This window comes from Aquila chrysaetos, chromosome 17 (genome assembly GCF_900496995.4).
Source record: "Aquila chrysaetos chrysaetos chromosome 17, bAquChr1.4, whole genome shotgun sequence".
NCBI lineage: Eukaryota > Metazoa > Chordata > Aves > Accipitriformes > Accipitridae > Aquila > Aquila chrysaetos.
The window spans coordinates 5,431,714-5,444,412 of NC_044020.1; the positions used below are offsets into that span (position 1 = coordinate 5,431,714).

The 12,699-nt window shown below is 47.5% G+C and overlaps 1 protein-coding gene across 1 annotated transcript in view; it reads left to right on the forward strand.

The window, feature by feature from the left end:
- Nucleotides 1–1,287: 1,287 nt before the first annotated feature.
- The window catches only part of NUAK1 (NUAK family kinase 1), a 49,960-nt gene continuing 38,548 nt past the window's right edge, over nucleotides 1,288–12,699 (forward strand). Inside the window, exon 1 of the mRNA XM_030040843.2 lies at nucleotides 1,288–1,670. Within this exon, the coding sequence (XP_029896703.1) occupies nucleotides 1,365–1,670 (306 nt within the window). The 5' untranslated portion in view covers nucleotides 1,288–1,364. The remainder of the gene's footprint in view (nucleotides 1,671–12,699) is intronic.

The following is a 12,699-nucleotide window of genomic DNA, read 5'->3' on the forward strand; positions in this document are numbered from 1 at the left end:
GGAGCCAGCCAGTCAAATCGGCTGAGCACACGGACCGACTTCTGTGTCAACACTCCCCCAGCGAGACGGAGGGATGGGGTTACCGACTCCCAAAATTCTGTGCCTTGACATCGCTGCGACCACAAAGCTGAACGCAGGATTTCAAAAGATCTGTGCGTTATCCTTGCAGAGCAGACAACCCCAGCTGTAACCTGCACCTTAGGGACAGTCAGTGGGGAGAAGACACTGAGCCAGGACTCTGACATGAAGGCCCTTGCGTCGGTCCAGCAAACTGGCCACACTGGAGCATGCCAAAACGGTTTCACCCCACGCAAATTTCCCATTTCTGCTACAAGAGACCATCTGCCTTCTCTGGCCATGGGCTTGGGGATGGCTTATTTCCAAAGGAAACATCCGATTCGTCTCAACCCTGGCAACAACTTATATGTCTACATTGGTTTAAGTTTTCAAGACGTCTTTGTGAAAGAAATAACCACCTTTAAAATGAAGAAAAGCATAAACCCCATGCATTCTTTGTATTTCAAAGACCCCGAATGCAGGGCTGACGGGTGGCTCAGCTCTAGATCTTGGCTCCCGTTTGCAACTCAACCACAGCAGGACTTGGGCCCAGGAAGGTTTCTTACAGGCGAAAACCTCCCGGAGCGGGCAAGCGGGGCCTGCCCATGCCAAGGACAGGCAGCGGCTGGGCGTGCCCGTCTTTTTCTGCCAGTTCCAGTTCCATGGAAACCCTACAGGAAACCCTCGCCCGCTTGGCCAGTGGGGAAAATGAAGCGTTTTCTTATAAAAAAAACTTTCCAGACCTAAATTCGGTGCAGGCTCACTCGGGCCCCTGCCCGCCGTCCGCACACCCAAGCTTAGGCCCGGGCTCTGCAGGTGCAAACGCCAGACCCGCGGGGCCGGACCCAGCCCTCGGCCTCGCACAGACCGGGGTTGGGGGGGGGGGTTCGGCCCGGGGTCCGGGCCGGCCCGCAGCCGTGCGGCGGAGTCTGGGAGCCGGCCGCCCTCCCCACCGCGCCGGGACGGGTGTCAGCCCCTTCAAACGGGGTTGGAGAACGGCCGCGGAGCCCCGTCTCCTCCGCGCACAAAAGGAGGGCCCGGGGCAGCGGCCCCCGCCCGACCCGCGGCGCTGGGGGCGGCCCAACCGGGGCGGGGCGGGGCGGGGCGGAGGGGCCGCCCCCCCCCCCCCCCCGCCTGTGCCGCCGCCGGGGCGGCGGGAAAGGGGAGGAGAGCGCGGGGCGCCGCCGCCACCGCCCCCCGCCCCGCCCCGCCCCGCCGCGCCCCATGGTGCCGGCGCGGGCGCGGGGCCGAGGCAGAGGCGGCGAGGCCGGCGGGGCGCTCACACCCCGCGCCCGCCGCCGCCGGGCATGGAGGGCGCCGAGGCGGCCGCCTGCGGCAGCGGGAACGGCAGCCCCGTGCAGCCCCGCTGCTCCTCCTGCGGCTCCGGGCCGGCTGGCGGCGAAGCGGCGGCAGCGGCCATGGAGGAGCCGCTCGGGGAGGCTCCGTCCCCGGAGGTAACGGCGGCGGCGGCGGCGGCGGCGAGGAAGCAGCAGGGGGTGAAGCGGCATCACCACAAGCACAACCTGAAGCATCGCTACGAGCTGCAGGAGACCTTGGGCAAAGGCACCTATGGCAAAGTCAAGCGGGCCATCGAGAGGTTTTCTGGCAGAGTGGTAAGGCGGGCGGAGGGGCTTCTCTTTGCCTTTTTATTTTATAGATACGTTTGAATCATTTTTCTTCAGAAGGGAGCCGGCTGGGTGCATCCCCTCAGGGACCCGTTAGGCGGGAGAGCCGGCCGTGTGCGGGGGTGGCCCGTCTCGGTGAGGCTGGAGCCCGGCGTGGCCGGCAGCCCGCGGGGGCTCGGGTCAGCATCCCACCCGTGCCTGCGGTCGCTTGGGTCCAGGGCTTTGTTTGGAGTGCAAATCCTATAGAGAAAGTTTTTTGGGGGGAGGAGTGGTGGTATTGTAGAAGCACATCGGTACGTTTTAAAAGGATGTGTTGTTATTGGAAAAATAGGGTGGCTTATTGTTTTTGTTTTGGTTTTACGTGCGGGTCCGCTGTGAACAGTTATTCTTTCCCCACTGGAAACTCGCGGTTTAGCGAAACCTGTCACATCCCCTGGCTAACCAAAGCAGCTCACAAAGTCCTGTCAGAAGGGCAAACGTTGGTTTTCCAGTTTAAAATGCCGTGATTCAGTCATACTTTTGAGACCTGAACTTTGCTGACACCTAAAAAAATTGCAGGGACTGCAACGCAGCCCCATTGGTTTTTACGATCCGTTTCACCGCTCAGCGGTGCCGGCTGGCTTGAGACTTCAAGCAGCCCGGAGGTTGTCCAGCAATAACTCAGCTTCAGCATTTCCTCATTGGTACAGCGCTCCAGCAGGGTGCAGAAATGCAATTGAAGAAATGTACACATTAGTCAGAGTTATTGTCATTTTTCCTTCCCCGAAATACGTAGCTATTAACAGAGGGCAAAAGAATGAGAGGCAGGCGTTGCATTAAAGACTGCCCAGAGAAATAGGTGGTTTTCTAAAGAGGTCTTAATACTGCTTTTCCTATGAAGTAGACTAATTGAGTTTTCACTGGACTTCATCTAAAAGCAAGACATTTCCCTAGTGACGTTACAGGTTTTGTCTCATTTATCTTTCCCTTTCGGTTGCCTGGAAGCTCAATGCGCACCCAGAGGCAGAAGCAACTGTAAAACAGAAAATGGAATTGCAGATGCCATGGCTTTAATAAGGGACACTTACTTTGCAACTAAATATCTTTGTGTCGACAGTGAAAATGAGAGTTTCAGCCAAGTTGTAGAGTCATATCATGTATGCTTTCAGTTTATTAGCTCATTTGGAGGCTGGCTAAAGAGAAACCAGAGATGGACATCTCTGCACATGCTCACTCCCAGTCCATGATTTTTAAAGTTTGCTGTCTTGGCTGTTTTACAATTTCAGGCTAACAAAAGCTCCAGGGCTATGTTATATACTAACTATTATTTTGTAACTTGATTATTTTTGACTGGCATTACAAAATATAGTAAATAAGCAAATGCATCCAAACCACCTTTTTTAAAAAGACTTCATCAATTAAAAAAGAAAAGGTGACCGTATTGTTAATGAGATTTGGTTTTGGAAGGGCCCTCTCAGACGAAAGGATGTAGCGTGGATGTGTATCTCCTTTAAGTTAACAACGCACCAGGTCTTTCTGTATTTTGCTAACTGTCAAGCACTTCAGCTACACAGCTGAGGATACTTAGATGATACAGTCTGAACTGGATTTATATGGCTAATGCCATCTTGAAATGGAGAGGGTGAAAATCAGAATACCCATGCAATCTTAAATGCAATAAAAATGTTACACTTTCTCTATCAGCTGGTCTGTAGAAGCTAAACAAATACGGGGGTGTGAGTTTTATACTGTAGTAATACAAGCGTTGGCGTGTGGCACTTCATAATTATTAACCAGTCTGCAGGCGAGTTCTGGTGTAACGTGTCTGTTTGAACTTTAACATCTGTGAGTGTATGTAAAATATCCTCACTTTGTCTGCTTACAGAATAAAAGCTAGTTGTCAGCAATCCAGCCAGACCTAAGTGAATGGAAAACGCTTCTTGTTTTCTGACAGTTCCTTTGTCTGGCTGTTGCAGTGGACACCGATTGCTTTCCATGGGTGAGATGAGAGCACCGACAGGACGACTGATCAGAGAGGGGCAGAGTTTGCCTTCAGTTCCCCCCCCTCTCTTTCTCTTCCCTTTCTTCAGTTCTTACAGGCGCTCAGCATTTGCAGCGTTCATGAGCAGGTTGGACTGGATGCTGCCGTGTGTCCAGCAGGGGATGCACAGAGCGAGTGATGCGGCCCCCACTGTCTCTTGCACCATGTCCAGTGCAAATCATCTCGCAGCTGGCAGCTAGGTAGCAAGAGTCCCAAGGTCGCTCTAGTCCAGTCTGTTTGCTTCCTATTCTGCTACTGGTTTAGCTAATCGTCTTTTTCTTTACTCAGCGGTAAGCAGGTATTTGAAGCTGTATGGTAACAGATTGCAAAGCTGGACCTCGGCAGCGGCATTGCGTTCCCAGTCATCAGCCTTGTCCAAGTGATTCTCCTATTCGGCCTTTCCGCTTCTCTGGTCCATTAACAATCTCTTTAGCTGTATGGCACTTCATAAAGATATTTGCGTGATTAGCCAGGCTTTTAATATGAAGCGTGAACTTTGGATTTGTCGTCATCTGTATAAATAGAGAGCTCAGGAGTGAAACACAAATTGGCAGATTTGAGTTAATGAAGTAAAACCAAGATGAGAAGACAGCTCGATCCAAGGTACAGATGTGCTTTAGTCCTGTGCCATTGGAAATCAATAGCAGGATTTCTGTTGACTTGAATGCAAGTAGTATTTGGCACTTATTAACAGGTTGCAGGTTTATTCAAGTTGTTATGTTTTCTTTGTCTTTCCTCTTAACTCAGTGGAACGTGATCATAAAGCTTCCTGCCATAAAGCTCCAGGGTAGATTGTATGATACACTTAGTTTGTTATTGGAAACAACTTATGAGAATTTGTGTATTAGTTACCACAGCGACTACAGACAGTAATACTGCACGAAGCAGTTAAAATATTGCCCGCTACATGACGTATGAGGTGCTTAGTTTTGCCAGCAAGATTTCCTTCATTAGTACTGGCCCAGTATACACTGTGTAACTTATGATATTTTAAATTAAGGCACCTGTTAGTAAGTGTAAGGATGAAGAGATGATATCGCAAGCCTGTGAGGTAACACTCATGTTGACATTTCTGTGGGTGTTTTCTCCACTTGTCATCTTGCATATTAAACCAAAGAACTGAGCTTTTGTTCATGTTATGTATTCAATGTTTGTTAGCCAAGAAATCCACAGCTACACTTATGTCAGCCTTAGATAAGCTGTGTTTTGACCACCTCTGGCCGATCGCATGCATGGTGCATGAAGATGGTAGATGCTGCTGGGTTCTTCTTTGAGTAAATGATTCCACTAGAGTAAATACTCCCTATAAGACAACTTTAAATTACAGATAGGCATTTTCAGTCTTGTTATCTGTCTTTTCCTGACGTTATACAGAAAGCAATGCCTGGATACAAAAAATGCATTAATATTAATTCAATTAATGTTAGTAAAGGAGCATGTAGCTCTGAAAGATGGAAGACACCGGGTAAATCTTGTTAGGCTGCCTGGAGCACTCCCAGCAGAGTTTAACCCAGGGGTTCGATACCCTGGCCGGTTTACAGCTCCCTGTGGGTGCTCTCCTGCGAGGTGTTCTGCTGGGAGTCATTTGCTCTCCCTGCCACCGCTGGACCTGGAGCATGCTAACGTTGCTGATAACCTCTCACGAAGCACCCTTTATTATCTGCGCTTCCTTTCGATTACCATCTGTCCTCAGGAGAGATTTTGCCGTTTGCAAAAGCCAGGAGCTTTTCTCCCTTTCTCTCCTTAGGCTGCACTTGAGCGGCAATGGGGAGTAGCTGCAAGGGCCTCCCCTCAGCCTTCTCCTCCCTCTCTCTGCCTGAGAGCCAGGACATCTTTTCTTCCTCCTCACCAGCAGGTGGAGGAAGCACTATTCTCCTCCAGCTGTTCCTCCAGAAAGTTAATTATTTTGGGAATTGATGACAAGCTGCAGCCCAACATGGAAAACAGGCATGCGGTGCATATTTGTGCAGGCGTGTTATGTGTGGTAGTGCTTGTTATTTATTCTTTTGCATAGAAGTGCAGGTAGAAGGATGTTGTCAAATGAAATTGGTTCCGAATTAAAATCTTGTAAACCCCCCTCCCCCCAAACTTTAGAGCAACAGAAATATTTTTAGTTGCAACTCCAGTGAAAATCTTCACTTTGAAACAGCTCTGCTTCATGATGCTTTTGGAGACTCGCAGAGGGTTTTTGAAACCCTGAAACAGCAACAGACTATATGAAAGGAGGACCTTTGCTTTGCTGATTGTATTTCTCTGTATTGTGACAAAACCAAAACATGAATACCAGCAATGACAACGCTGTCATGTCAGTAATTAAGGCCTTGTTGGCCACACAAGCGTTTGTTTGCAGTGTGGTTTTTAAGGGTTCCAAATAACAAGATAAAAGTGTGCTTGTGGGTCACTGAGGACAGTGAAAGCCAGGTGGGATGTTTGTCCCAATTCTCTTGTCTGCGTTGCTGATATCGTAGAAAACATCGGTATCCCTCTCTTCCCTCTTATGCATGTGAATTCTCTTATCTTTAATGACATGTTATATTTCCATTTTTTTACTGAGAAATTCTGCTCCAGTTAGCACCTGGGTCAATACTTAGTATTGATTTTTATCTTAATTGCTCAGTGTGCATCTTCAGCAGGATAATGTCCAAATCTGTTGCAGAACTGGGTTTTTTGGTTTTTTTGTTTTTTTTTAGTTACTTGGTGTTCTTATTAAGATATCTTCCTTTATTGCAGACACCGGTGGAAGTATCTACACAACACTGCTGTGATGTGAAGTGCTTGTACAGTACTTTGCACAGCAGGATCCCGATTTGTGAATGTGGCTTCCACAGCTATGATAATACACTTGAATAATAGTAACAATGGCTTGTATCACTACCCCGTTTTATACATGAGAAAGAAAAACTTGCCGTTAAAGCCAAAATCATCAGAAGTTCTGAGTGCACCACGTAATACCTGATTTTTCCAGACATATGGAGTACGTAACATCAGGGTCCTATGGATGACAGCCTTCCGCAGAGCTCTGTCTCTCCTTCCTCCTGGGCTCTCTCTTTACCCTAGGCTTTTGTCCCTGTGTGACGTTCAGCTTCGGTCTCCATTCCCGGCCCTTTTGTACTCCACTCGCGCTGCTGCCTCTCGCTTTGTTCTGCGTGCCAGCGCTGTGACCCGCTCAGAGAGCGCTGCCTTGCTCCCTGCTTCCAAGCTGGTGGCTGCAGGCAGAATCTGTGCAGCCTGTGGTGCGTGCTGTGTACACCTCTTTGCCATGCAACACTTATGTGGGGCCAGAGATTCCTCAGTGGAAGAGGGATTCTTGCAAAATGTATGACCAAAACCTTATTTATTTATTTTTTAATTTTTTTAAGATTTGCAAACTGTGTTCTTTTAGTGACTCAAAATATGACTAGATCTGGACAATGTTTTCACGGTGCTGAAGGCGTGTTAGTGAAACTTAGGTCATTCTCTGTAAAAATTGTACCAAAGCACGCATAGAAGTTCTAGATCTGGAATGAATAGAAGTTGGAAACAGTATATGGGCTTGAAAATAGTTTTGCTGTTAATTTGTTATTTGTCCCACCCTTAATTATTAGATGTGTTCTGAGGCTCTGGTTTAAAAAAGGGAAAAGAAAAAAAGGAAAAAGAAAAAAAAAACCCACTGGATTTAATCTAATGTAATTCACAGTCAATATTGTGGGCTTATTAGAATAGGAGTTACTACTTGGTTCTATAAAATTACTACAGTCTTCACATAAACACTTGTATAACTGAAATGCCAAAGAAGACCTGAATGTCCGGGGCTGCAGACAGAAATAACTGATTACAGCATGCAGGTCATTAGGGGAAAGGCACTAGTACAAAATACTTATTTTCTGCACTGAGAATTCTTGTTGGAGAAGCAGATTTGTTCAGGGGAGTATGGTTCAGTGGTATGAAAGTCTGAATTAATGACTAGCCAGTAAGGGGTTGTCTGAATACGTTAGCTTGTCAAATCTTTTACCAAATTAAAGAACAGCATGTTCTTTCTGAGCTTTGAGTGGACATCAAGTGATGTTCCTTCAATGATGTTGGACTCTCTTCCAGGTGAAGAAATTAAAGGTGTCTGAGAGACTATTGAGACTGTTGCTTCTTTCCCCAGCCCCCCGCATTGGATTGAACAAATTTGAGCAGGTCAATTAACTTTTCTGTGTCTCAGTCTATTCCTTTCTGAAGGGATACTACTTAATATTGGGAAGTTAGACTAATTAATGGGGCACATTTTGGCCTAATGCATACCTAGTGTGATCCCTCTAAACGTGAAATTCACAACAGAATTTGAGCCAATGTTTATAATGCAGCTTTCTGCTAAAAACACTATAAAATGCCTAAGCGTTATTACAATTGGTTTCACAGCACCATATGCTAGAGAACACAACAGAATGGAAATTGCTTGTACAAAGTCTTTCATTAGATATGGCTAAAATATACTGTGTTTTTTGGTGGCATGTGTTCTAAAAATTATTATTATTTTTTAAGAACCGCAATGTGGATTTGCCATGTGGAGGCAATTATTGTATATATTGTAGTTTGGGGTCATACATGTTGAATAAAACTGTGTGGTATGTGCAGTTCTTGTGAGCAATTGTTTATTCTTTACAGAACTGTAATTGTAGTTAGTCTGTGTTTTGTCTGGTAAATAAATAACTGGAGAGTCTTTGCTGGAATGAGGAATTGGGAGGAGGCACGTGGTGGTCATGACAGTGCCAAGGAAGAATGCTGAATGAGGGCTGAAAACCAGTTCCAGGTATATCAGCCTTGAACACTGGCAGGTCAGTGTGTGTACAGCCATGGTAATCCAAATGCAAAGCATGTGGGACGTGTTTCCAAAGCCCACATACCAGGGATTCGGAAATTGGCTGCTGACCTTTGCTTTGATGTGGGCATCTTCCTGGTTCGGGTCTCCGCCTCCTGTACCACGCTTTTGTACCCTCTGTCTACGCGAACCAGGATGCTGATGCCAAAGCATCTCCTCTTACTGTACGATCGTGCTCCTCTCAGCAGGACACTGTGGTTCTCATTGTAGTCTTGCGTGTTCTTCCTGTGTAAAGTGGGACCAAACCATATGTTTTCTGCCACAGCCCTGGACGATGCTCTGAAGCCAGAAGCACAGGTTTGCCTCTGGGCTTGGGCTGGGACAGGGCCTTGCAGCATAGATAGCAAGAAGTGACGATGGCAACTGCCAACTCCTCCTCTGCGCAGAGTGGCCAGAGCCTTGGCAGAACCCTGCTCCTGACCTGGGCAGGGGTGGAGGCTGCTGCCAGTGCCCAGCTCTGGCATACAGTTTTGATGGTTTGCATGCCACCAGTGATGGGTGTGTTGGTGTGGGAATCTCTGACCTACAGAGAGTATAGATCTTGCCTCTTCTTGCCTGCTGCTTAAGTCGGGATTTGTCCATAAATCACTCAGGCGTGCACTGGACACCTAGAGAAAAAACTCTTGTCATTAGCCCTGATGGGTCGATGTACTTGGGATAGTTGGTATGTCAGAGGAAATGTCTCAGATGAAAAGGTTTCTGACTAAATATGCAAATGATATTTGTCAGTGTTTCCCTCAAATATCTTCCAGCAGATGCGAGTACCATGTGCGTCCATTTAATAAACTAAACTCAAAATAATTTCCACTTTGCTAGATATATGGGGAATAGCTGGTGGGGGGTGGGGAGCGAACTACAAAGCAAGGTAAAAACTGCACATGTGCGTTGTTATATTTGATGACCAATTCATTAAAGCCATAAGTGTATCCAGGCTTTCAATAGTGTTCTCCTGCTGTTGCTTCCTGTACTCCCTGGCTACAAAATCAGTCTCTATGGCTCTCATTTGTCTTACCCACATGAAAGACTTTGAGCATCTGCAAGTTATGATTTGAGAAGTATCTGCTTTTAAACAGAATATATTTATCACCGTGTCTTCACAGGCAACATAGTATGTTGTATAAATTAGGGGATCCTAGACCTTTGAACACTAGGGGGCTGGGTGAGATACTCCGTGAGCGCACGGTGTCTGGCCATACCCATCAAACATCCTGGACCCACACCAAAAATGCCAGATGTTCAATAGATGCAGAGGCCCTCCCGTAACCTTTGCTGCATGTTGCAAAGAGGGGAGGGTGGAGGGGGCGAGATTGTAGCCGTCCCTTCCTCTTGCGCTGTTTTAGTACTCTCATCTGAGCTCAGTATTTTTTATATTTTGAACTAAAGACTATGGACCAGCCCTCAATTCGGTCTGTTAAACTATTGCATGGTATAAATGCTTAGTGTTCCCTAACTCTCCAAAGACAGATGGGATTTTCTTCTAGCTCTGGTGGTTTACAGGACATCAGTCCTTAAAGCTGCCACTGGCCCACGACAGGATGCAAGTCCTGGGTCTTGCTCAAGTGTGAATTTTTTAAGGCTCTGTTCTTACCAATGGAGGAAAATAATAAAATACTTAAATGGGTGGTTCCTTTCATTTAAAAAAAAACAACCCAGCCACACAGCAGCTATGGGAAAAGGGGTTGGCATTGGCTGGCATGTTCGAAACCGTCCCGGCCAGTTGTAGGTGAATGCAAAATCACAAAATAAACACAGGTCTTGTGGTTTATAAGTATTAAGAAGACAGCTGAGGTTGCTTAGGTTAGCATATGGCCAATGTAACTGTTAATTTCTGGGTGCCTCCTTGGCCTTCCCCTTTCCCTGCTGGCGCTTCCCGCCTCACCTCAGCCACACCTCCGACATGGCGCCCAAGGCCTTTTGCCGTTGGGTCCCCAGGGATGCCGCCCTGGTGAAGGGGAGGGGTTGTCTTTTATGCCTCCGTGAGGAAGCATCGGCGCTTGGCGGGCTGCTCCGTCCCTGATGCCTCGCCTTCCCTGGGGACGTCGGCCTGCGGTAATCCCAGAGCCCCTTGGCTACCCTGGCCCAGCGGCCGGCATGTGGGACGACTTAAGCAGAGAGGCTGGAGGAGCCGAGTGTCTTTGTTCTGAGGTCTGGCGGCTTGAGGGACTTGCAATTATCCTAATGTCTTGCTGTGCCGAGGAGCTGAATCAGCGTATTTGGGCTTGAGCACTACTGCCTTGGAATAAAGACACTAGTTAAGGGATATTAGGCTTAAAAAAAAAAAAAGAAGAAATTCATTGTTCCTGTGAAAAAATACCATGCCAAGTTTGGAGACTAAATTTAGCCATTCATGGGTAGATCAGAAAGATTTGGGTCCTGCTGTCGGTGGAGATCTCAAAGCCTCCGTATCATGTTTCCTGTACACAGAAAGGCATTTCATCTCTGCTACAATTTCTAATCTCCATGAAATGCCTGATGGTGAATGGTATCTCCTTCTATTTGAGGTACAAGTGTTATTTAAAAGAGAGTGTGAATATTTTTTTGATCACAAAAGGTAGCGATGAGGGTTGGATAAAAATACCTGTTCGAGCCATGTGGTAACTAAACGAATGTTCCTTTTTGTTAAATGGTATTTTGTTGCAGTTTTTGTCATTGATGCAAAAAGATTAAGTCTTTTGCACACAAGTTTGACAGGGGAAGACAGCGAAGCATTTTTTTTAAAAAAACCAGCTCCTGAGGCACGTGTTTGGAGCTGTCATTTATTTGCATATTTTTGCCATCGCGCTCTGTACAGATCAAATCTCGTCGCTTCCCCAGTGGAGTTTGGCTCAGGGAGGAGAAGCAAAGGCCAGCCAGTCCCTGAGGTGGCCGGGGACGGCCGGTGCAGCGCCGTGCTCGGCAGTGGTTTCAGCAGGGCCGTGCTGCGCGTCGTCGTTCTGGCATGGCGGAAAGAAAAGCCTTTGGGAGGAGAAGGGGGGAGTGCGCAACCTTCCCGGCTGGTGCGTGTTCTAATGCCGTGTGGCCTGGAGCATGAGATAGCTGTGCTCCGGCGCAAGATGAAAATGGCAGTAAAATACCTGCTGGAGGCAATACAGGCTTAGCTGACCTGTGTGGGGATACAACTGAGAGGCGTCCACATTGCCCTCTTGGCACATTTTTAACCAGGCCTATATGTGAGGCGTAGCGTCCTTCACGCTCCTTTCCTTGTCATGTTTATTCTCTTCGGGGTGCCGAAATGAGGTGAAATAATGAAAGGATGATCTGTGGGTTTAAGCTCCATCTCCTGTAGGAGCCGGTTGTCACAGCTGTGTTTCGGGGACCCAGGGGGTGAGGGGTTTCCCCGAGGTTCTTTGGGAAAGTCTGTGGCAGAGCCGTGGGGAGGGCCGAGGTCGACCACAGCTCTAGCGCTGGGCCGAGCCGAGCCGTTCCTCGTATGGGTGTAACCATCTCAGGAAGGTCGTTTGTGAAGTGAATGTCCTCTTTCATGGCTGTAGGCACGCTTTGAAGGGATGGTGCCAATTTTTCAAAAGACCGCCAGCTGTTGTGTCTTGGAGCCTGGTCGCTGCTGCGTACCGCTGCTGATCACCAGTTGGTACCGCTTGGTCACCGTTGTGTCCTCACAACCTGGGAGGAACAAGGGCCTTCAGCTAGACCGTGCAGTGCATTTACATCCAGGCCAGGGACTAGCCGTCTTTTTCAACAACAGGGTTTTTTTTCTGTGTACAGTTTGAGAGTTTTCTACCCGCCTCTCTGTTTTGATAAAACAAATGTATTCTCCCATCCTGTCTGGCGTTTCATGATGAAAATGTGGTCTAACGGGACCTGTGAAATGCCTCATTGTGGGTTGCTCATTGCTCGCGAGGAATTCATCGGGGAGAAGGATTTCATGCTGTACTTTAACCTCCTTCCAGCTTTTCTTGGATGAAAGGAAAACTCTGCAGCCGTGAATGTAACTGGTTATCATTATTGGATGTCATTACTCACTCACTCCAAGCGTAAAACAAAAAAATCGCATCCCCTGTGATGTCTGTGGGTAAAATGCTGCTCTCGGTTACATTAACAGTGTTGTAAACCGAAGAGTAGAGTTCGGCCCTTTGTTTCAATTGAAATATTTGTTTAACACAGGCAAGGACTAAACAATACACTTGAAAGCGATT